The following is a 24,827-nucleotide window of genomic DNA, read 5'->3' on the forward strand; positions in this document are numbered from 1 at the left end:
AGGTTAGCTCTTTTTTAGTAGACATCCCTGCACAGGTGTTGAAATGTCCTGTTAAAGAGACAAAAAGAATAAAGTTACTTAGAAAAAGAAAAAGTATCTATTCTTTAGCTTGCTTGTCTTGCTGAGCTTCAGAGTCAGTCAGGAACTGCAGTTTGGGCAACCAGACAATGTCTTCTGGCTCAGGTACTGTCATGCTAGCAGGTGTTGCTCTCGGGTCAGCTGGCTGGTTTGAGATGTCTTTGTTTCTGCTTTCTTTAGTAGGGGAAGCTGCAGTATCAGCCCTTGAGGAGTTGTTGTAGGGCCTTGGAGAGGAGCACACTTCCTCCTCAGTTACCTCATCTTGTATGGCTGGTGTGATCCCAGGACCGCCTCTGTGCTCTTCTAATCAGATCAGGGAACCACAGGTCTCCCACCTCAACTGCACTGTCCAGTTTCAATTAGGCAATGTCATTCTGATTCTTGGACCGCTTTTGAGGTTCTCTTTTCAGGATACATTTTCTTAGACGCCTCCATGAATCTGTTTTCCCCAAATAAGTTACATTGAGTGAATAACAGGAGAAGATTACTCTGTCAAGATGATCTCAACCCCTTGAGTTTAGGTAAACAGCTGAAACTCTTCAATGGCCTCTTGTCCACTGGGGTCTGTTATCTTCCTGGTCATCACTTATGGCCCATTGTCCTTTAACTTACAAAAGTAGTTCCTTACCCATTCACACACCTCATGCTTACACTTCCCCAGATGGACACGGTCCCATAAATAAGAATTTTCAGAAGTGTCACAACATCTGGGATACTGGGTGAGAGGTTATTTCACTCTATCCAGGCTCAAAGTCAAGCTGCTTCAAAGCTACTTATTTAAATCCATTAACATAAACTTATTAAAAACATAACCACATAAAGTTTAAATCCATTAACATAAACCTATTAAAAACATAACCACATAAAGTTCATACTCAATGTCCACAAGAGTATAGGACTATATGTCCTACAAATGCATTCTATGCAAATGCCATCTTGATTTCTGGGACTACTTTTGGTGTGCATCTGAGAGATTATTTGCCATGTCAGTTGCAGGATGTTTTAAACAAAGAGTAAATATTGAAAGAGTTGAATCTATAGAAGACTGACTCAGCTGCTAAGAGAGAGGGGATATAAAAATCTACAGTTATTTGAGGTTGTAAACACCAAAGATGGAGGGGAAATATTTATTATAGCAGAAGATTGTGGGGGTAGATACAGGAGAAATGTGATGAAAAGAAAAATGTAGACTGCATACAGGGAAATCTTCCCAATAATGAGGTCTGGGAGCCTGTGGAATAATTTTGTACTTGAATTGGTAGAAGCATCATTCGTAGGTTCCTTTAAAACTAGATTATGAAAACCACTAGAAAACATACAGTCAGGAAGAGTCCTGATTATTTAGGAGATGGGCTAGATGACCTGATAGGTCCTTTCCATCTCTAGATTCTATGATATTCAACTCAACAACTGTCTTGATGGGCACGGGAAGAAGTCAGACATGAAAAAAATAGTTGTCAATGAAAAATAATGTCATTATAAACATAACAATATTCTGTACTTTCCACATGTATGGTTAAAAATTACATGGTATAGTCAAAGAGGGTTTCAAGAGGGGTTTATTGCAGTACAAGAGGTGAAACTGCAGTAGGGAATGCTCAAATGAACAAAAGTTCTGCAACAGGACTTTATCTTTTCAGAAAGAGATTCTGTAAGCCCCTATCCTTGCAAGGCAGAGTTGCTGAAAATCACCTTCTGTTACAAGTATCTTTATAATTAAAAATAGAAATGGGGGAAAAGAAAAAAGTTGTGGTGGGGCTAGAAGCAAAGGAGTGTGAATGCTATTATAGGAACTGTTCCTGCAACCGTTACGCATATGATCAATCCCATTCACGAGGGCTACTCGTGAGTGAAGGATGCAGGATCCAAGCCATAATCAAACACAAACAGAAAATAAAATACATTAGCCTATTATGTGATGATAAGGGCTAGATTGTGATACCCACAATGAATACTATCTTACACTACAAGTAACTCTATTGACTTCAATGGGATCTTGTGGTGTAAGAGTTAATGTAAATAAGGGTATTACAATAGAAGTTAAAATGCAGCTAAGATTGATTTTGAGATATAGATTTCTAGTTGCCCCTCCTATGTGCAAATATACACCTCTACTCCGATATAACGCGACCCAATATAACACGAATTCAGATAGAACGTGATAAAGCAGTGCTCCGGGGGAGCGGGGCTGCGCACTCTGGCGGATCAAAGCAAGTTGGATATAACGCAGTTTCACCTATAACACAGTAAGATTTTTTGGCTCCCGAGGACAGCGTTATATCGGGGTAGAGGTGTATTTTAATAGTATTTGGAGAAAATTGCCTTCTGTGTGTGAGGAAATATATTTTTAAAAATGTTTTAAGAGTTTTAAAAGTTTGGTCAGTCATTCAACCTCTCTGGATATGCTGCACATATTAATGTTGGGCTCATTGTAATGACGTTCAATTCGTGAAAAAGTGAAGCAAATTTAAAAAGACAACTGAAGTGCCTAAAGTCTTCATTTGAGGCAGCAAATGCATCTTCCAAGTCGCAAGCACAAACTGCATTATACTTGCTCCAGATTTATCTTCCACACCAGTTCACTTTCAAATCTTTTGGTGTACTAGAGTGGAAAGAAATGAAGATAAAAAAGAAAACATAAAAGAGGGAAGATAGTGGTATTTTTAATAGAAATGTATGTAGTGAAATTTAAAGAGAATAAAAATGAGTAAGGAGGAGAAAAAATATATATATTTGCCCATTCAGATTTTATTCATTTTCTCATGTTACCTGGAAGCTTTTGGGGGTCACAAGAAAATAACTACAGCAAATTTAACTGTGGAGTTACTGTGCTACCCTGTTGTGAAACTTTCGCTACTGTGGATAAATTGTCACAAGTTACTGAATTCTTCTGCAAAAAAGAATACTGAGAATGAGTGCAACAGAGCATCTGGCCCACAGGAATCAAAAGCATTGGGGAAGTCTTTGGATTAGATGAGCATTTCTTAAACCTCTCTGTTATATTTTTTTTTTTAAATAGTTCAGTTTATCATCTTGTACTCAAACAGCTAAAAGCCATCTCTCTCTCGGCACTGCACCTGAAGCCTTAAGGTGATTATAAAGGGTAAAACTCATCCCTTTGAAGAGACCCAGCATAAAGTCTATGCAGCACTTTATTCCTATTTAGATCTTCAAAATCAGGCTTAAATTCTGTGTAGGCTTTGTGCTGGGCCCCTATGCGCAGGGATGCAGTACTGCCAACCTCAAGCATTCAAAAACCATGAGTCAAGCCCTAATTAGTCATGAGGTTTGCTTAAAAATAATCAGATTTAAAAATAATAATAATAATAATAAATGCTGGGTTTTTCTTTTGTCTTGGTTTTAAGACTTTGTGTTAACATTTTCAAGATTTTTCTCCACAACCAGGAGGGCTAGCGCGATGGGATGTCTAAACCCCACACTGGCACTGAAGGGGTTAAGGAGCATCTCTGGGCCTAGGTGACCCCACCCATCCCCACGTACGGAGCATGCTCCAGCTGGAAGAGGTGCTTAATAGGGAGCCAGACAGCTCAGAAACATTCTGACGGGGCGGGGAGAGCAACCAATCCTGAGAGCTTCAGAAACCTTTCCTGGGGAGATTCTGCCTGCCTGTTAAGCCCAGAGGGGTAGAAGGTTTGGTTACTCTCTTCTTCTTCTTCTTTACTACTTTGTGTCATGCCCTGTAAGAATGTGGCAGGGTGGTGGGTGGTAGGAAGTGGCCCAAGGAGGCAGCCATAAATCACTCCTGGGTGCTCAACATCATTGCATCTTAGATGATGACCCTTAGACCCTGGCCTGGGCTCCCCTACCAACCACCCTTGTTACGAAGAGCACAAAACCCCTCACTTACAGACTCCCCCTTAGGGAAGCCAGGGGAGGACAAAGGCTTTGAAAAATCTGTGGTCGAGACTGGCATCTGCAGGGGTCAACAGACCGACTGAAAGTCCCCCCCCAGCTGTGGCGGCACAGGACCCAATATCTTCCCTGGGACTCTGTTACCCCAGAGGGGGATAAGATTACTTGGCGACCTGACCCAAGGGTCAAGTCCACACATATCAAAAGGGAGACCGCCAAGGGCAGTGACAGTGGCTAGGGAGAGACACTGAGGGCAGGACACATAGAAACCTAGTGCCCTAACCACTACGTGCTGCTGCCAATGAACACTGCCCATCACAGCTAGAAACTTACTTTTTTTAATTATCATTTTAAATCATGACCATATGTTTCCAAGAGCTGGGGCTTTAGGACAAACTACAAATATTGTGAGACATCATGAAATCCTGAGAGTCGGCAACACTGTAAAAAAGGTGGATTTGACTCAGACAGAGGGCAATCAAAAGTATAGTGGCCATTTATACAGACTATACCCTAAACTTAAAAATCACAGTTATTAATGGTATCCATATCGTTTTTCACCTTCTCTGTATAAAGCCAGTCTAATCCAAAAAAGGAACAAAAATTCCTATTGTAAAACTTGCAATCTAAAATTAACCAACACTTTCATTAAAAGATATGCAAGTCATTTCCAGGAATGCTGCGAATTCATATTTAGCTTGAAATATGGATTGTGTAAGAGCCATGCGTCTAAAACATAACACCAATATAAATGCCTGGGGGGGTTGTTAATATTCTAAACCTTCCCCTTTAGTGTCTCCAAATAAGACTTTACAGCACTCAGAATCTAAAAGTGAAACAGACGTCACTGATTTTCATTGTCAGCTCGAGTGCTGTGCTCACTGTCTGGTGTCAGAAATAAGTCTAACATTGTTTTGTACCAGCTGACACCTGCTAATTGTTTGCAAATTCAGACTAATACAAATGGCATTAAAATAATCTAAACTGAGGCCTGGTCTACACTAGGTGTTTATGTCGAAGTTAGCGCTGTTACATCGAATTAACCCTGCACCCGTCCACACCGCGAAGGTATTTAGTTCGACATAGAGGTCTCTTTAATTCGACTTCTGTACTCCTCCCTGACGAGGGGAGTAGCGCTATTAGGCTAGGTGTGGATGGAAATCGACGCTAATAGCTCCGGGAGCTATCCCACAGTGCACCACTCTGTTGACGCTCTGGACAGCAGTACGAGCTCGGATGCTCTGAACTGCCACACAGGAAAAGCCCCGGGAAAATTTGAATTTGAATTCCTTTTCCTGTCTGGCCAGTTTGAATCTCATTTCCTGTCTGGACATCGTGGCGAGCTCAGCAGCACTGGCAACGATGCAGAGCTCTCCAGCAGTGATGGCCGTGCAATCTCAGAATAGAAAGAGGGCCCCAGCATGGACTGATCGGGAAGTCTTGGATCTCATCGCTGTGTGGGGCGATGAGTCCGTGCTTTCCGAGCTGCGATCCAAAAGACGGAATGCAAAGATCTACGAGAAGATCTCTAAAGACATGGCAGAGAGAGGATACAGCCGGGATGTAACGCAGTGCCGCGTGAAAATCAAGGAGCTGAGACAAGGCTACCAGAAGACCAAAGAGGCAAACGGACGCTCCGGATCCCATCCCCAGACATCCCGTTTCTACGAGGCACTGCATTCCATCCTCGGTGCGGCCGCCACCACTACCCCACCAGTGACCGTGGACTCGGAGGATGGGATAGTGTCCACGGCTGGATCCTCGGACATGTTAGCGGACGGGGAAGATGAGGAAGGAGATGAGGAGGACGAGGCAGTCGACAGCGCTCACAACGCTGATTTCCCCGACAGCCAGGATCTCTTCATCACCCTTACAGAGATCCCCTACCAACCCTCCCCAGCCGTTACCCCGGACACAGAATCTGGGGAAGGATCAGCCAGTAAGTGTTGTAAAAATCTAAACATTTATTTGTAACAGAACAGGAATATTAACAATTTAAAAAATGGGTTTCTCATGATTAGTTTGATTAGCTTAACGGTTCAGTCATGGGCAGTGCAACTATTGAAAAAAAATCTAGCAATGTCCGGTTTTGCATGATTGTCCTGCCCAAGCCGCTCTACTGGTTAGTCACTGCTACAGCAGCTACAGTAAAATGCGGTCTATATGTCCGGGGATGGAGCAGAAATCCTCCTGTGACATCTCGAGGAAGCTCTCCTGGAGGTAATTGGAAATCCGCTGCATTAGGTTCTTGGGGAGAGCGGCCTTATTGGGTCCTCCGTAGTAGGACACGTTGCCACGCCACGAGACAAGCAAGTACTCTGGAATCATTGCTCTGCACAGCATGGCGGCATACGGCCCTGGTCTTTGGAGGCTTTCCCGGAGCATTCGCTCTTTCTTGCTGTCAGAGATCCTCATGAGGGTGATGTCGCTCATGATGACCTGCTTTGAATGAGGTAGGGGAATGTTAGTGTTGGGACTGCTTTGCCGTTCCTTTACAGAACTGTAACCGCTGGTTTGCAGCCACGCGGTGGAGGCGGGAGAGGGGCAGCCGAAAGGGATCGTTCCCGGGGACAGCCGCGAGGGTGTGGGACAGGAGCAGACTTCCTGCTTGCCGAATTGCTGGCAGCAGGGACCGACATTGATTTCAATGTGAAATGAGGCCATTGCTAATATTAAAGTTTTAAGCTGCCACAAGTCTACGGCTTACCATGTCTGCCTGCAACAGAAATTCCGTTCTCCTGAGAGGCTTCTCAAATGTGCTGTAGAAGACCCCAGGCACTGAATGCGAAGGCCGAGAATTCGACCTTGTGCTGAGTGCGCATGTGATAGGTGCTGTGCATGGTCTTGTTCACAGAGAAAGACTATGTTCTTTGTTCACAACTACATTTATCTTTCTGAGGAATTCACTCCCTTTTTCCCATTCCCACAGCCCCATCTGCGACTGTCTCACAACCTAGCCTGTCATCACACTCCCAGAGGCTAGCGCGGATTAGGCATAAGAAGAAGAGGACACGGGAGGACATGTTCTCGGAGCTTATAGCCTGCTCCAGAGCCCAGGCAGCACAGCAGACCCAGTGGCGGGAGAACTTGACCCGAATGCACCAAGCCAACATGGATCGGGAGGAGAGGTGGCGTCAGGAAGACCAGCAGGCGACTCAAACCCTGCTTGGACTAATGAGGGAGCAAACGGACACGCTCCGGCGCCTTGTGGATGTTCTGCAGGAACGGAGGCAGGAGGACAGAGCCCCGCTGCAGTCCATCTCTAACCGCCCTCCCCCGCCACCAAGTCCCATACTCCCCTCACCCAAAGTGCACAGAAGGAGAGGCGGCAGAGTCCCTGCTAACTCTCACTCCACCCCTGCAGAGAGCTCGAGCAGCAGAAGGCTCTCATTCCCCAAAATTTGACAAGTTCTTTCCTTCCCGCCTGACACAAGCCCCCGTCCAAGTTTCACTTTCCCAGTTCCATGTTTGGTTGATAATAAAAAATACGTTTCTGTTAACTACTGTTTCCATCATGTTCTTTTGGAGGAGGGGGGGATAGGGGGTTGGTAATTCGACAGGACAGTCACCTTTGGCAGGGTATATAGTCGGGGGCAGGCACAGCAGCAGGGCACATACATAGTGCAGTGATGCAGTGACTAGTTACCCTGGTTAGTCTGGGAGGTTGTTTTCATGTTATGTGGTGGGGGGTGGGTTGCTCTGTGACTTTGTGGCAGGGGAGGGCAGTTACAGATCTTAAGCGGCGGTCCTTAGGCAGGATCACAGAGCCACACAGCAGGGGATCTGTAACCGTCCTCCCCCTGCCACAAAGTCACATAGACCCCCCCCATACACACAGTCCCTATCAGGTGGGGTGACAGGCTCCGTTGAAACAACCATCCCACCGCAGCGGAGCCTGTCAATCCTTGAGTTTAGAAGCTGCATTCGCGCCACTACAGTACACCCGCTCCGCACCACAGTCTGCGTCCCAGTTTTAAAAAATTCCCGCGAATATACAGTATTAAAGAAAACGGTGTGCTTTAACAAAGTAGAACTATTTTTATTTTGAAACGTGTGTTGGAAGTGGGGTGAAGGGGGTATGTAACTGGATAGGATAGTCAACATTAACTGGGTAAAGAAACGGGGGCAGGTTTAGCTTCTCAATACACAAACTTTAAAGTCACAGGTTACCCTGCTCACTCAGGAACTTTGCTTTCAAAGCCTTCCGGATGCACAGCGCTTCCCGCTGGTCTCTTCTAATCGCCCGGCTGTCTGGCTGTGAGTAATCAGCAGCCAGGCTATTTTCCTCAACCTCCCACCCCGCCATAAAGGTCTCCCCCTTGCTCTCACAGAGATTGTGGAGCACACAGCAAGCTGCAATAACAATGGGGATATTGGTTTCGCTGAGATCACAGCGAGTCAGTAAGCTTCTCCATCTCCCCTTGAGACGTCCAAAAGCACACTCCACCACCATTCTGCACTTGCTCAGCCGGTAGTTGAAGAGTTCTTTTTCAGTGTCCAGGGCGTCAGTATAGGGCTTCATGAGCCAGGGCATTAGCGGGTAGGCTGGGTCCCCGAGGATGACTATAGGCATCTCCACATCCCCAAGAGTTATTTTGTGGTCCGGGAAGTAAATACCTTGCTGCAGCCGTCTAAACAGACCAGAGTTCCTGAAAACACGAGCGTCATGAACCTTGCCCGGCCATCCCACGTAGATGTTGGTAAAACGTCCCCTGTGGTCCACCAGTGCTTGCAGCACCATGGAAAAGTATCCCTTTCTGTTAATGTACTGGCTGGCCTGGTGTTCCGGTGCCAGGATAGGGATGTGAGTTCCATCTATGGCCCCACCGCAGTTTGGGAATCCCATCGCTGCGAAGCCATCTATGATGGCCTCCACGTTTCCCAGGGTCACTACCTTTGGCAGCAGTACATCAACGATTGCCTTGGCTACTTGCATCACAACAACCCCCACGGTAGATTTGCCCACCCCAAACTGGTTCGCGACTGACCGGTAGCTGTCTGGCGTTGCAAGCTTCCACAGGGCTATGGCCACTCGCTTCTGGACAGTCAGGGCTGCTCGCATCCGGGTGTCATTGCGCTTCAGGGCAGGGGACAGCAACTCACAAAGTTCCAGGAAAGTTCCCTTCCGCATGCGAAAGTTTCACAGCCACTGGGATTCATCCCAGACCTGCAGCACTATGCGGTCCCACCACTCAGTGCTTGTTTCCCGTGCCCAGAATCTCCTTTCCACGGCATCAACATGACCCATTGCCACCGTGATGTTCTCGGCGCTGGGTCCCCTGCTTTCTGAGGGGTCTGTGCTACTCTCAGACTTCAGGCCATCACCGCGTTGACGTAGCCTCCTCGCCTGACTTTTCTGCATCTGCCTCAGGGAAAGGTGTATGATAAGTTGCAAGGCGTTGAGAGCGGCCACAACTGCAGTGATGGTTGCAGCAGGCTCCATGCTCGCAGTGCTGTGGCGTCCGCGCTGTCACTGACTAGAAAAGTGCGCGAACTGATTTCCCGCCGGCGCTTTCAGGGAGGGAGGGCGGGAGTGATGGACGGATGACGACAGTTACCCAAAAGCACCCTGGACACATTTTTTTTACCCAGAAGGCATTTGCGGCTCCACCCAGAATTCCAATGGGCAGCGGGGACTCCGGGAACTGTGGGATAGCTGACCACAGTGCACCACTTCCAATGTCGACGCTTTCCCCGTTAGTGTGGACTCACAAAGTCGAATTACTGTCCTTAGTGTGGACACACACGTTCGACTTTGCAATATCGATTCCAAAAATTCGATTTAAGTAAAATCGAACTACTCTCGTAGTGTAGACAAGGCCTGAAGGAAACAAAGGCATGAGCCTCTGCAAAATCAGCAAACTCAATGGGAACAGAAACTGCACTACACCAAAACTGGGGAAGGGAAGACTTCATATCAGCAGACAAATACAAGTCTTAAGACAGGCTGCAGTTCAGCAGGACTCTTATGTTAGTAATTGCAGGAGAAGGAAATTAAGTGGGTGACTGAGCTTTTTAGTTTTGTTAGTTAAGAGCCCTGTTCTGGTTACTAAAGGTAAACCGTCTCAAGCAGCTGAGATATGAAATGTCGTGTGGAGCAAAATTTTGAGATCCATCCTGCAAACACTTAGACAATGCTGAATTTTGTATAGGTTAATAGTTCCATTGAAGTTAATGGGACTACTCAGATGTGAAGTTAAGCACGAGTGTTGGCAGAACTGGAACCTAAATCTTCACCTACCAGGCTATCATGAGCAGTACTATGCATGTGCAGGTGGCAAGACATATGACTTAGAGGGGGAATTAAAGCCATCAGGATGTTGCTTGCAGTTGAATAGGTAGGAGACACATTGAGAACAAACAGATGCACATACCAACAAACAACTCTTGGCGGGTAAGAAGAAATGTGTGATTAAAGGGACACTGACTTAAAAAGAAATAATTTTTTTCTGGATTTTTTTTAACCTAATCTTGTTACAAATAACTCGAAAACAAATCTATCAGGGAGACTTTAGAAGCAAATAAGGGCTCAGTTCTGCACGGTACTAAGCAGTAGATCCCTGACCCAACAAAGCACTTGAGCATCTGCTTAACTTTGTCCCCCTATCAGTTGGGCTAGTCACATGCTTAAAGTTAGGAACATGCTTAAGTACCTTGCTAAATTGAGGCCTATAGCTCTTAAAAAAAATCTAGCAGTGACGTTATTAACAGAAAATCAGTCACACAAGGCTTTTTTATCACGTTAGCAACTTTCACACCAAATTCCACTAGTCTCTCTTTGTACACTTTGCCTGCAGTATCCTGTATGCCCTAAACACTGCCGAGTAGCTACTAGAAGTATGCCAGGGAATAGGAGGTGTTTGATATCACCTCCATATTATTAAAAATTTTCATAACACAAGGCTGTCTGAAAAAACTCAGAAATGATAACTGCTGTCTTTTAAAATGTTGGATAATCTCTGCTCATAAAATATTCACACCGAAATATGAATTTCGAATATTTCATTTACAAGATTTGACCTTTTAACTCCTTTTTGAGTCTACAGTAGAGATTCAGTGTGTTAAACCAATGGTATAAATACCCTAATAAATATTAAAATTCAAATGTTAAACCAGCAGTTTTCCCCTCCAAAAGTTGGTCCTGTAGTCCAATGTGACATTAAATCCTCTTCTCTGAGACTGAAATCAGTGAATATCATTAACAAGACTTGTGAATGTATAGAATTTAAAATTCTAAATTGGAGAGAGTATATTTGCTCCAATCGCAACAGTGTCCTCTACATCTACAAAACTGACACAAGGCCATTGGATGCAGTCAACTGGGCTAGCTCCACTGATGTCAAGGGACATATGCGAGTTTGCACCCAAGAGTCAAATTCAGAGGTGACATATAAAGTCTCATTTAGAATTGCTTGCTAGTCGAAGGGCCCTGATTCAAAGCCCATTGAAGTCAATGGAAAAAGTCAATGGATCAGACTGTAAATTGGTGGAACTTGTATGCCAAGGAGCTGGATGAAGGTGAAAGGTAAAAACGGGTGGGGGCTACTTCAGCTACACTACTTGCTACACTACTCATTCTTGTCTTTAGGCGCGTGCGATAGACCAGCTTAGAATCCTTACACTCAGTGAGCCAAATTCAGATGTCATGGGCCAGGAAGTAAAAGGTGGAAGTTACAAGGTAGTAAGTGGGTCCGAGTCTCACTCTAGGCATCTAAGTTGGTGAACATATATATTGGAGATCGTTACACCAACTCTGACTCTCTCTTAGTTAGACTGTAAGCTCTCTGAGGCAAGGACCATCCTCTCCATATATATCTATGTAATGTTTAGCACGGTGGGGCCCCAATCCTGACTGGGACTGCTAAGTGCTACCATAATACAAATAACTTAGGTCTGCCCAGCTCCCACTGAATGAAGCCAGACTTTTGTCATTGACTTCATGGGGAGCAGATCCTTAGACTCCCTTCTAAATGTAGCTCTATACCTCAGGCTATCAGGAAATCATCAGACCCCATTGAACCATTGGGAGCTTTGGAAATTGGAAAATTAGAATCTGATTGATTTCCACAGCTCAGAACGTCTTCTGAACAGCCATGGAGTCTTTGTAAAAGTTCAAACACCATTAACTCAGTTTCCATTTGCAAACAAGTGTCAAAAATATCTCACTTGTCCACTAAAATAAATCTGTGTGAGTAAACATAAATTAAAACAAGCAAACAAAAAAAACCAACTTACTGCAGGTCCAATTATAACAAGGTGGATATGGGGCTCTCTTCTGTGCCACTCTAAAACACAACAGTACATTTTTTTTAATATTAACAAATTATGCTTAATATTCTTACAATCACATACAGAGACTGGGCCAAGTCCTCCTCCCTTGAAAACAATGGGAGCACTTGCATGACTAAGACAGGTAGAATTTGGACAATAGCATTAGTGATAGTGTTTAAATATGGAAAGTAGATCAGATTTTCACTTCCAACATTCACACATAATATTAGATTCATTAACATTATTGAAGTTAAATGTTTATTTTTCTTTCACTCACTCTGTTATGATTCAAGTGTTAGTTTTTGTGATTAAGCTGAGGTATTATTTTAGAATAATTTTAACAGTGAAGCGTTTTACAGAATGCTGGTGAATGGGATTACTTAATCAAAGTGGTTTGGATTCTTGTTCTGCCTAAATGACCAGGACTTATTCTTACCACGAGCACCTGCATGTGGCCCACAGGAACTGCTGCGGAAATGCAATGTTTTGTTGTTACCGGTGGAGGGAAAGAATAACTGCAAAGTCATCACAGTTGTATAGTGTTTGTAACTCTAGAATCTGCAAAAATGCCTCTCTTCAACAATTCCATTGCCAAAACAGGGCCCACTCATGTGAACACTTACTTGACTTTAACAGACTACACATGGTAATAAGCCCTCCACAGTATAGTAAGGGTTTGCATAATAGGATCAACAGAATAGTGGTCTAAGAGCTGTAGGGAGCTAAGATTTAGAATGCCTGGACTCCCTGCAGCCACAGTTCAAATCCTGGCAGAAGAGACTCATCCATTCACACTTTTGACACAGCTAAATTGAGAAACATGCCGTTTGCTGTGTATGTGGGTCTTTCAAAAGTGAACACCTAGTAAAAGGTATGACTAGCTTTGATATGGATGATCTAATCAATTCCAAAGGGTATGCAGTATGTCTAAACTAGGAAAATAGGTTGTGTTTTAAAATACGTTAGGCTCCTCTGTAGATTCACCACCCACAGTCTAACAATTTTCTTTTAAGATGTCAGACTTTGTCTATCCTTTAAAACCTGTTTGAAAATGTTTTAGCCGACCTTTTCAAATGTGGTCTATTTTCCTACTTCAGACAGATCTTAGAACTTTGAGAGTAACTTAGTGAATCTCATTGCTTGGTGTGATCTGTTTTCTGTATAATTATCAAATATATTGCTTTTTAATTGGTGTATCAAATTTCAGACCTGCCTTATTTTGGTTGTGCCTCACATGAACCTTCGTATCAGTGTTGGACTTTATACATCTTGATGTGAAATGTACCAAAAAGAAATACTGAGAACAAAAAAAGACACAAAGGATATAAACGTTACAAATACGAATTTTTACTACTTTTCTCACCTCTGACCACCTCCCTCCTAAGCTGATCTGTTGTCATTACTTTCCACATTATATCTATTTTAGAGCCCAATCCTGTTCTCGGTGCAGGGATTCTGTCTTATATGTATGGTAAGCCCTATGTGAATTATGATATTGTAATAATCATAACTGAATGTGGAATAATTTTAAATCAATTTTCCAATTAGAAAGGACTTTAAAAAAAACTTTTGCTCTTCATTTAAAAAAACAAAACACTTTTCCAATCTACAACATAAGTTAAAATTCAAGTTGGTCATTCATCTTTTTAGTTCATAATTTTTAGTTATATTTTAAAGTTTAATCTTGTTCTGAAGTTAAGAAATGATAGAATCACAGAAATGTAGGGCTTGGAAGAACCTAAGAGGCCCTGTAGTCCATCTCTCTGCACTGAGGCTGTATTAAGTATAGCTACGATGAGCTGACCGAAAGAAACCCTTACTGCTTCTCACTTGTCTCATGTACAAACCTGATGAATCTCTCTCTCTCTCTCTCTCTCTCAAAAAAAAAAAAAAATATATATATATACAGGGTCCTTGCCCATTCTTTGTTAGGGGAAAAATAATGAGAAATTGGTTTTACAGAAATCTGATGATGAATACAAGAAAAGTCTACTCGCAGGGGATACTGGACAAATTGTATACGGAGTCGAGTGTATTCTGACACAGAGTTTGAGGAGTTGTTTCTGTTCTATGATTACTTATATGGAGCAACCATTCAACAAACTGATATTTCAGCTAGTGCATCTCATTATCTTGGGTCAGTGAACTGATTTACGAAGCTCCCAGTAATCTCAGACATGGAATACTCCAAAGGAGGAATATAACCTATGAAAGGCATCAGTGCTTCAGTTCAACAAAAAAGTGAAACAATAGAGTAGAGTGTAACAAAGCATAAAAGTAAACTTTTGGTTTAGATAATTACCTGATTCTCTAATGTAGAACAGAGACAAGTTCGAGATACTAATAACACCAATGTGAAAAAACGATGGAGATGTCTGAACTTAAAGTAGCAGATATCTGCAGAAGCCACAGCTCTGGCTCAACCTCAACATCCACTTCTTTTTGCTCCTGCTCTTGCATTGCGGAGCATCTCTGGTGGAAATCCTGTGATCAGACTGACTTCCTCCATGACAAATTTGTTCTCTCCTTCAGTTCTGCCATATTCCTAGCTAAATAATTTTACTCCTCTGATTTTAATTGAATCCAAACCGACAATCCCAGCTGCCTTTTTATCACCTTTGACTTATTCCTCAAACCCTCCTTTCCTCCTGCCACCACTTCTCTCTCTGCACTGGATCTTACCAATTTCTTGTCACAAGAAAACTGACAAAATACATTGTGAGCTTCCCCCATCAGTCCCCACCTTCGCCTCTTACAACTCTCTCCTCCTTCTCCCCTGCCACAGATGCAGCTGTCCTACTCTAACCCCTTCACTTGGTGCAGTGACCCCATCCCATCTCCTGAATTCCTTCATGCCCACTCACATCCCCTCCCTTCTCTTTAACCTTTCACTCTCCTCTGGCTCTTTCCCCTCACAACACAAGTATGCTTTAGTCTCTCCCATCTTAAACCTACCCAATGCCACTTGCCTCTCCAGCTACCTCTCCATTTCTTTTTCTCCCTTTCTTCTCTAAGCTCATCAAACACACACTTTACAATCACTGGAGTTCCTCTCTCCAGTTCCATCCTAACCTCCGCAATCTTCCATTTCCTGCATTCCACACAAACTGCTTTTGCAAAGAATAACATCTTCCTAGCCAAAGCTTAGAACTAGTACTCCATCCCCATCATCCTTAACTTGTCAGCTGCCATGGACACCATCAATCATGCTCTTCTTGAATCCTTGTCCTTCCTTGCCTTCCATGACTCTGTCCTCTCCTGGTTCTCCTCCTACCTCTCTAAGCACTCCTTCAGAGGATCCTCCTCATTTCCCACGCCCCCTTCCAACTTTCAGTGGGCATTCCACAAGGCTCTGTCCTTGGTCTTCTTCTCCCTCTACACCTTATCTCTGGGTAATCTCATCTTCACACACAAATTCAACTTCCACCTCTATTCTGAAGACTCACAGATCTAGCTTTCTATTCCAAACCTGTCTCCTCCTGTCCAAACTAAAACCTTGGCCTGTCTCTCTAATATCTCTTTGTGGATCTCTACCCTCAGCTCAGTCTTAACGTGGCTAAAACAGAGCTCCTAATCTGCCCTCCCGACTACCTCCTTTCTTGTTCACTGTGGACAACAACACCGTCCTTCTTACCTAAAGCTGTAACCTCGGTGTCATCTTTGACTTGGACCTCCCTCTAAATCCTTACATCCAGGTTATGTTTAAATTTTTCAGATTATTTCTGCATAACATCTGTAAAATATGTCCTTTCCTTTCCAAACACACAGCTAAGACACTTGTCATCTTGCAGCTTGATTACTGGAACTCGTCTGTCCTTGACAACTGCTTTCTTGACTCATCTCCATTCAAAATGCTGCTGCAAAGTTGGTTTTCCTAGTCCATCACTTTGACCATGTCCTCTTTCTTTGAATCCCTCCAGTGGCTCCCCCTTCTCTTCTGCATCAAACATAAGCTACTTATCTTCACTTTCAAGGCCCTTCACAGCATCCCCATCCTACCTATCATCTCGTTCACCACTGAAATGTTAATATTTCCACTTGTTACATTTTCAAACAAGCACCATCATGCTTTCTCCCATGCTTCTCATGCGCTTGATAAACATCTGCAAAGCTAACTCATTATCCTCCTTTTCTCCGATTCCTACAAAAAACTTGGTAACAGGCTGCTGGTGTAATGATACCGCTGCTTATCATGCTGATCGATGCTGTCTCATTGTTTTCTTGTACTGCCCTTTCTGCCTGTCAGTCTCCAACTGTTGTCTCTTGTCATATACTTAGATTGTAAGCTCCTTGGGGCAGGAACTGTCTTTGTGTTCTGTGCTTGCACCAGGGGGTACTGCTCCATGACTGGGACTTCTAGGTGGTTTAATACTATTACTACTACTACTACTACTAAACCATATCCTGCTTTTACAGGATAAAAACCCTGTAAAAGCAAGTAGAAAATAAAGGAGATACTGATGAGCACCTAGTTTAAAACATAGTTCCTAGAAAGGCGGCCTTGCTTTACTTCTCACTGTGTTCAACTCATGTTTTATGAAAGGCAAAGGCAGGGCTGTGGGAGATGAGCAATGTGAGTCCTGCTCACGGTAATTGAGGTCAACAGGCCCTAACTTTGGAATTGAATGGAAACTTTTTGTCAGTTGAACTTGATACAGGAGTCCAAGTAAATGAAATATGTTTGTTTGCAACCCTTTCTAGCGTTGTGAGAGCGTCTCACATGCTATGTGAAGAAACCTCAATTTAGATTGCTGCTTTGCTCTAAAAACATGTGGAAAGAATTTTTCTTGTAACTTTAATAGTATTCCTTAGTACACCTGCAAACATGTAATAACCATGACACAATAAGCCAAAAAACTTATTTTGAAATAGGTGAACTCTTCTTTCTTTTGTCTACTATGAATATTGCATGCTAGCAGCAAAATAATTACTCCCTCAACAAGCAAAAGCATCAAATATTTCTCTTTGATTGCAATGCTGTGTTATTCCCAGGAGGCAGGAAAAGACACAGTACAGAAATAAATGTGTTCAACAGATCAATGTTTATAGGAACACTTTTTAAAAACATAAATATATTATGAAGTATTCTGCAGAGAAAAACACAACTTACAGTAAAGTCATCAAACCCAAGAAATTTATCTGAATGGTGTTTGGAGGAAAAAAACAAACCCAGTGAAAATGCAGAGATATTTAAACAGCAGGGCACGTACCTGAAAATACATCCACTAAATAAAGAGGGTCCTTGACTCTTCTAAGTCCACATATCAAAAGAAACAGGCGTAAATTTTCTGTGTCTTGAGGGATCCCTGTAACACAATATTTTCAAAAATACCGAATGCGGTTAGAACAGTAAAATATCTTCACAACAATTGCTTCATGAGTGAGCATGCAACTTGTGCACTAATCCTAGGAATACAAATAGGGTGACAAGAAGAACAGGAGTACTTGTGGCACCTTAGAGACTAACAAATTTATTAGAGCATAAGCTTTCGTGGACTACAGCCCACTTCTTAGGATGCATATAGAATGGAACATATAATGAGGAGATATATATACACACATACAGAGAGCATAAACAGGTGGGAGTTGTCTTACCAACTCTGAGAGGCCAATTAATTAAGAGAAATTTCGTGTAGTCCACGAAAGCTTATGCTCTAATAAATTTGTTAGTCTCTAAGGTGCCACAAGTACTCCTGATCTTCTTTTTGCGGATACAGACTAACACGGCTGTTACTCTGAAAATAGGGTGACATTTTTCAAAAGCACCCAGCATTGAACTAACTACTCCCATTGAAGTAAATGGGAGTTAATTTCAGTGGGAGCAGGTAGGTCAACACTGAGAGCTTTTGAAAACCCTACTCCTAATGCTAAGAACTGTCTCTCTCTATGCATTTCTTCAGCATCGAGCGCCTAATCCAAAGCCCATTGCAGTCACTTTCCAGCATGTTGATGAAATATTACTCTTTTTAGGAATGGAAAAACTGACGCAGAGGTTAAATTTCTTGCTTAAAGGGAATCTGTGCCAGACCTGGGATTAGTATCCAGAGTTTCTGGCTCCTAGTCCAGTACTCAGTCAACTGGACTGCATATTTTATTAATGCAATGATAAATTCTAAATGATAAAGCCAAGCAAATGCCCACAATAATGCAAATTATGTATAACTCATTGGGTGCAAGGTTGCGTTGTTGTATTTGTTGTTCTTAGCCTGCAGGGAATGAAAAAAATATAACTTTGCTGTTATGTGATGTAATGCTCTAAACCTCCGATACTGCAAGTCTACATTTATCTATAGTTGCCCAAAATCTCTTAGCCAAAGCAGACTCCAATTCTTTCCATGTGGTAGTGAGTATAACAGAGAACTCCAATTAGTTACTTTTACAGTCATACCCATTCAGCCTGGCAGTCTTACATTAAGAGTCTATAGATTACAAGGAATAAATATTTATACTGTTTATATCTAGAATTAGTTTCAGTGGAGCAACAGGAAATATTTTACAGTCTAGAATATTAAGGTCTGCTCTACCTTTATGTTAGGTCGACATCACTACCTCAGTTAAGGGTGTGAAAAATCCATACCCCTGACCTAACTTAAACCCCACTGTCGATACATTTATGTTAACAGAAGAATACTTCTGTTTCTGTAGCCACTCTCATTTGGGGAGCTGGTGTTCCTCCATCTACACTATGGGTTTATCCAGGCAATGTAGTGTGCTGGTATAATCTCCATAGTGTACGCATACCCTAAGTGATGTAGCAGTTAAATACCAACCTATGCCATCAAGACAACTTTAGTTCACTGATGAAAAATTTAGCATGTTAGTCTCATTTAAAATGACACTTATGGAAATGAATAATTCATCTGTCCCTAGAAAGGAAGATCTAGTCAGTTAGGGTTGATATTACCAGGGGGATAGAATGGAGAACTTGATAGTGTATAATCATATGAACTATATTCAAAACCCATTCTGGTAGACAGGCAGTAATGCCTAGTGCATAGCAAAAGTAACTGGTAACCAAAGGTTCTATGCCAACCCTATAAGAGTGGAGACAAATTATACAAATTCTCTGTGCCTCAGTTTCCCCAACAAGTAACACAGAGATCATATGTATTTAGGCAAGAACATGGCCCCATTTCAAGAGGGTTGTGAGATGTGAAGCTTTTCATGTTTGTAAAGAGATGTGAGTTCTTCATACGAAAGGAATTTCATAATAAGAGCAAAAAATTACTATTGCTTCAGTTTCCAAAGCAGTATCTATCCTTTAAACACCCAAACTGTCACAGAATATTTAACCAGAATTTAAATGACTGCAAAGCACTTACTTTAATCTTAAATTTTCTTTGTAACACACTGACAAGAAAACCTTTTGAAGATAATGAACTATACCCTTCACTATTTATTGTATATCTTTCTGTTAAAATGAATCTGTCAAGACAAGTCCTCTCAAGTCGCACTTAAACTAACAGTCGGTACGTTGTGTGGATAAGAAATGCAAATTAAAAATAATCGAAAAATCTCAATGGAGAAAAAAAAAGCACCCACACTTAAATGCTGCTGGAAACACACAGATAGGAACCATAAAATTCCATCGACTCTTGTTAGAATATAGTTTAAAAACTGACAATCTAATGTATGAGATTGCAGTTGCCTGGTTCTGCAATAGCACAATTACACTCAGAATGTAATTCTGGGGACGGGTCACCATGTGATGTACTTGGATCAAATGTGTTCACCGTAATTTAATATAATCCACAAACTGCTGAATGCATGTTCATAACAGAAACATCCCTTAATCAATTCTTAGGGGGTGGTAGTTTCCATTTCCTGGCTGAACACTGCAAAAAAGCAGATCAATTCATTGTCCTTCCATGCACACGTTTATTGAGCCGGTGGCAAGGATAGCCAATATACCTAATAGTCGGTAAACCATTTCATCGAGTGCTTTATTTATGAGGTCATCTCTGCCCACATCTGAGTGTTTTAATTTTATTAAAGAGTTGCTGGTCTTTCATGGATGACTGAAAAAATCCACACACACTTCAGGTGGTGGAGATAAACAGTTGCAGCAAATAGACTCTTCAGAGACAAAAAGATCCTGTTTTAAGTCAAGTGAGCTCTAGAGTAGAAAGAAGAAAATAACAAAAACTGAGACAAGACATGATTAATCAAAAAGAGTTTAAATCATTTATAACCGCTTCTATGAAGCATCAAGTACCTTTATTGAAGGGAAACAAGCCTCTAAAACTCCCTTGGTAAAACAAAACTTCAGCCTTATATCCAGCTAATTTTACTGAATTGCTAAACTGAGCCTAAAAGACCGAACAAGATTGGCTTGGTATAAATTTGCTTATTTCTGACTGTTGATTGATTTGGCTCGCATATTGGCTCATCACTATACAAACATCAAGGAATTTATCCTCTCACTATTCCTGTGAGGCAGGGAAGTATTATTATCCCGTCTTACAGATGGGGAAATATTTAAGTGACTTGCCTCAGGCCATATACATGTCTGTGAGAAAGTCAGGAATTGAACGCAAATGTCCCGTGTGCTGAACCACGAGGCCATCTTTTCTTTCTGGAATAGCTTGTATATATCAACTGGTTCCCTTGGAACAAAAAGGATCAACAGTAGTTAAGAATCATAGTTTATTTAAACAAGGACAATCTTGTTTTATTCTTTGTCACGTTGGCTCCCTCCTCACACTTTCCCAAAGATACTGTAACTCTAGAAGGCGATAGGAAAGGGAATGAAGCAGCTTTATTTAGATTTATCCCATTGTAGTAGGTCCTAGCCGGGGCTCGACCCTTCTGGACAGGAGGGGAGCCACACCGACTCACTGCTGTGGGAACAAGTAGTCAGTTAGTCCCGGAACTCCGGCTCTTTAGTGCAGAGTCGGAGCAGCCACAGTTAAAGCTCAGGCCCTTGACTGCAGGGGCTGAGCGAGCAAAGAGTTCAAAGCCCAGGCCCTGGATCAGGGCGGGGCGAACACGGTTGGCTCAGGCCCGGGTTTGCAGGGGCTGAGCGAGGAAACAGTTCAAAGCCCCGGCCCTGGATCAGGGCGGGGCCAACACAGGTAAGCTCAGGCCCTTGTTTGCAGGGGCTGAGCGAGCAAATAGTTCAGAGGCCAGGCCCTGGATCAGGGCGGGGCCAACACAGTTAAGCTCAGGCCCTTGTTTGCAGGGGCTGAGCGAGCAAATAGTTCAGAGGCCAGGCCCTGGATCAGGGCGGGCCAACACAGGTAAGCTCAGGCCCTTGTTTGCAGGGGCTGAGCGAGCAAATAGTTCAGAGGCCAGGCCCTGGATCAGGGCGGGGCCAACACAGTTAAGCTCAGGCCCTTGTTTGCAGGGGCTGAGCGAGCAAATAGTTCAGAGGCCAGGCCCTGGATCAGGGCGGGGCCAACACAGGTAAGCTCAGGCCCTTGTTTGCAGGGGCTGAGCGAGCAAATAGTTCAGAGGCCAGGCCCTGGATCAGGGCGGGGCCAACACAGTTAAGCTCAGGCCCTTGTTTGCAGGGGCTGAGCGAGCAAATAGTTCAGAGGCCAGGCCCTGGATCAGGGCGGGGCCAACACAGGTAAGCTCAGGCCCTTGTTTGCAGGGGCTGAGCGAGCAAATAGTTCAGAGGCCAGGCCCTGGATCAGGGCGGGGCCAACACAGGTAAGCTCAGGCCCTTGTTTGCAGGGGCTGAGCGAGCAAATAGTTCAGAGGCCAGGCCCTGGATCAGGGCGGGCCAACACAGGTAAGCTCAGGCCCTCGTTTGCAGGGGCTGAGCGAGCAAATAGTTCAAAGCCCACGCAAGGCACGCCTAGGCTTGCTGTAGCCGAGTGTCGGGTGAGGGGGATGCCTGCCACCCGTGAGTGGGGGTGGCAGGGGGGAACGCAGGCCCACCCACTCCACTGCGTTCCAGCCCGGGGCCCTAACAGCGGTTGCTGCCGCTGCTGGTCAGTGGGGTATCCAGACCGCAACACACTGACATAGGCTCACATTCAGTTGCAGCCGGACCGGGGTCGGCTATCCCCGGGCCACTTCCGTGATCCCCCTCAGATCCTACCTCGCTCGTCGCGCCGGGCTCAGGCCAATCCACCTGCATGGGCTCCTCTGGGCCGGGGCTCGGTGGCAGGTCCGGTAGCTCTGCCGGGAAGTCAGGCCAACGGTCCCCAGGCGGCTCCTCTGGGTAGCAGCAGGGGCGGAGGGGTTCGGGTCCAGTCTCACCCTCAGGGTTAGTGGGGTCCGGTTCCCAGGGGTTCTCCCAGTGGCGGGCGTGAGCGGGCTCCGGCGGCTCCTCTTCGTAGCGGGCCCGGGGTAGCTCAGGCCAGCCAGGGTCCAAGCCCCGGTCTTCAACGGTCTCCTGGGCAGGAGCTCCCGGCCGCACGTCTGCTCCCTGCGGTGGCTGGGCTCCAACTGAGCTCTGGCGGCCGGCCTTTATACTTCCTGTCCCGCCCCTTGACTTCCGGGGGGCGGGGACAGGCGGTGGTGGTCCCACCCACTCTGGTGCCGGCACGTGGGCTCCCTCTTCTGGACAGGAGGGGAGCCACACCGACTCACTACACACCCCCCCCCTTAAGACTGGCTCCCGCCTGTCGGGGCCAGGTCCTCCCATCTCCCCTATGCGGGATAGGAAGTCCGCATTCGTATGGTCCTTACCAGCTCGATGCTGGACCGTAAATGCGTAGGGTTGTAAAGCGAGGTACCACCGCATAATGCGGGCATTATTATCTTTCATCCGCATTAGCCACCGGAGGGGGGCGTGGTCTGTGACGAGGGTGAACGGGGCCCCGAGGAGGTAGAAGCGCAGGGCATCGCAGGCCCACTTCACCGCGAGGGCCTCTTTTTCCACCACGGCGTAATTCCTCTCACGGGGGAACAGCTTCCGGCTGAGATATACTACGGGGTGGTCCTTTCCCTCCACTTCTTGGGACAGGACTGCCCCTAATCCTACGCCAGAGGCGTCCGTCTGCAGGATGAATGGGCGTTTAAAGTCTGGGCTATAGAGAACCGGTTCCTGGCAGAGGCACTTCTGCAGTGTCCGGAAGGCTGCTTCACACTCGGGGGACCATCGTACCTGCCGGGGGCTGTCCTTCGTCAGAAGCCCAGTTAAGGGTGCTGCGATGGTCGCGAACTGGGGGATGAACCGTCTGTAATACCCGACGAGGCCCAGGAACTGCCGAACGTGCCGTTTGGTCGATGGGGTGGGACAGTCCAGGAGGGCCTGGACTTTCCCGACAAGGGGCTTGACCCGTCCGCCCCCGACGGTATAGCCGAGATAGTTGGTCTCTTGCCAGGCAATCCGGCACTTTTTGGGGTTGGCGGTCAGGCCCGCCTGTCGTAGGGACCTTAGGACCGCCGCAACCCGGGGCAGATGATCCTCCCAGCTGCGGCTATAGATGACCACGTCGTCTATGTACGCCGCCGCATAGTCCTGATGGGGCTGCAGAAGTTGGTCCATCAGCCGCTGGAAGGTGGCTGGGGCTCCATGGAGACCGAATGGCATCCGTGTGAATTGGTACAGCCCCGTTGGAGTGGCAAAGGCGGTCTTCTCTTTTGAGGTCTCCTCGAGGGGGATCTGCCAGTAGCCTTTGCTAAGATCCAAAGTGGTGATATACTGGGCCTCCCCCAGGCGGCCCAGTAACTCGTCTACACGGGGCATCGGGTAGGCGTCGAAGCGCGAGATGGCGTTTACCCTCCGAAAGTCAATGCAGAAGCGGCGGGTACCGTCCGGTTTGGGCACCAGGACCACCGGACTACGCCACTCGCTCTGCGACGGTTCGATGACGCCCAGAGCCAGCATGGCTCTTACTTCCTCCTCGACCGCACCCCGCATCCGATAGGGCAGGGGCCGGGTCGTTTCTCGAACCACCTTTCCCGGCTCGGTCTGGATGGAGTGTTTGACCAGGGACGTATGGCCCGGTACGGCCGTGAAGGTTCGCTTGAAGGTTTTCAGCAGGCAGTTAGTCTGTTTACATTGCTCTTCCGTGAGCGATTGTCCCAATTGGGGTGCCGGGGGGTCATCCGTCGAGGGTACCTGGGGTCCCAATTCCGGCTCGGGCGGGCATGGGTTGATTAAGAGGCCCTCCCGGTCCTGCCACCGTTTCAGCAAGTTGACGTGGTACCGCTGGGTTTCCTTCCGCTTGTCCGGTTGCCGCACCTCGTAGGTGACGGGACCGACCTTACGCACAACTTCGTAAGGTCCCTGCCACCGGGCTAACAATTTTGACTCACTAGACGGGAGGAGGAGTAGGACACGGTCTCCTGGTTGGAGCTCCCGGCCGCACGTCTGCTCCCTGCGGTGGCTGGGCTCCAACTGAGCTCTGGCGGCCGGCCTTTATACTTCCTGTCCCGCCCCTTGACTTCCGGGGGGCGGGGACAGGCGGTGGTGGTCCCACCCACTCTGGTGCCGGCTAAATGTAGTAGGTCCTAGCCGGGGCTCGACCCTTCTGGACAGGAGGGGAGCCACACCGACTCACTGCTGTGGGAACAAGTAGTCAGTTAGTCCCGGAACTCCGGCTCTTTAGTGCAGAGTCGGAGCAGCCACAGTTAAAGCTCAGGCCCTTGACTGCAGGGGCTGAGCGAGCAAAGAGTTCAAAGCCCAGGCCCTGGATCAGGGCGGG

At 45.4% G+C, this 24,827-nt stretch overlaps 1 protein-coding gene across 1 annotated transcript in view; it reads right to left on the bottom strand.

The window, feature by feature from the left end:
• The window catches only part of GLT1D1 (glycosyltransferase 1 domain containing 1), a 98,975-nt gene that overhangs the window by 27,066 nt on the left and 47,082 nt on the right, over positions 1-24,827 (bottom strand). The window contains exons 7-8 of the mRNA XM_054006659.1: positions 17,433-17,528; positions 12,187-12,236 (exon numbers count right to left, since the gene is read on the bottom strand). Of these exons, the coding sequence (XP_053862634.1) occupies positions 12,187-12,236; positions 17,433-17,528 (146 nt within the window). The remainder of the gene's footprint in view (positions 1-12,186; positions 12,237-17,432; positions 17,529-24,827) is intronic.

Source organism: Malaclemys terrapin, chromosome 16 (assembly GCF_027887155.1).
Source record: "Malaclemys terrapin pileata isolate rMalTer1 chromosome 16, rMalTer1.hap1, whole genome shotgun sequence".
In the NCBI taxonomy this organism is placed as follows: Eukaryota; Metazoa; Chordata; order Testudines; family Emydidae; genus Malaclemys; species Malaclemys terrapin.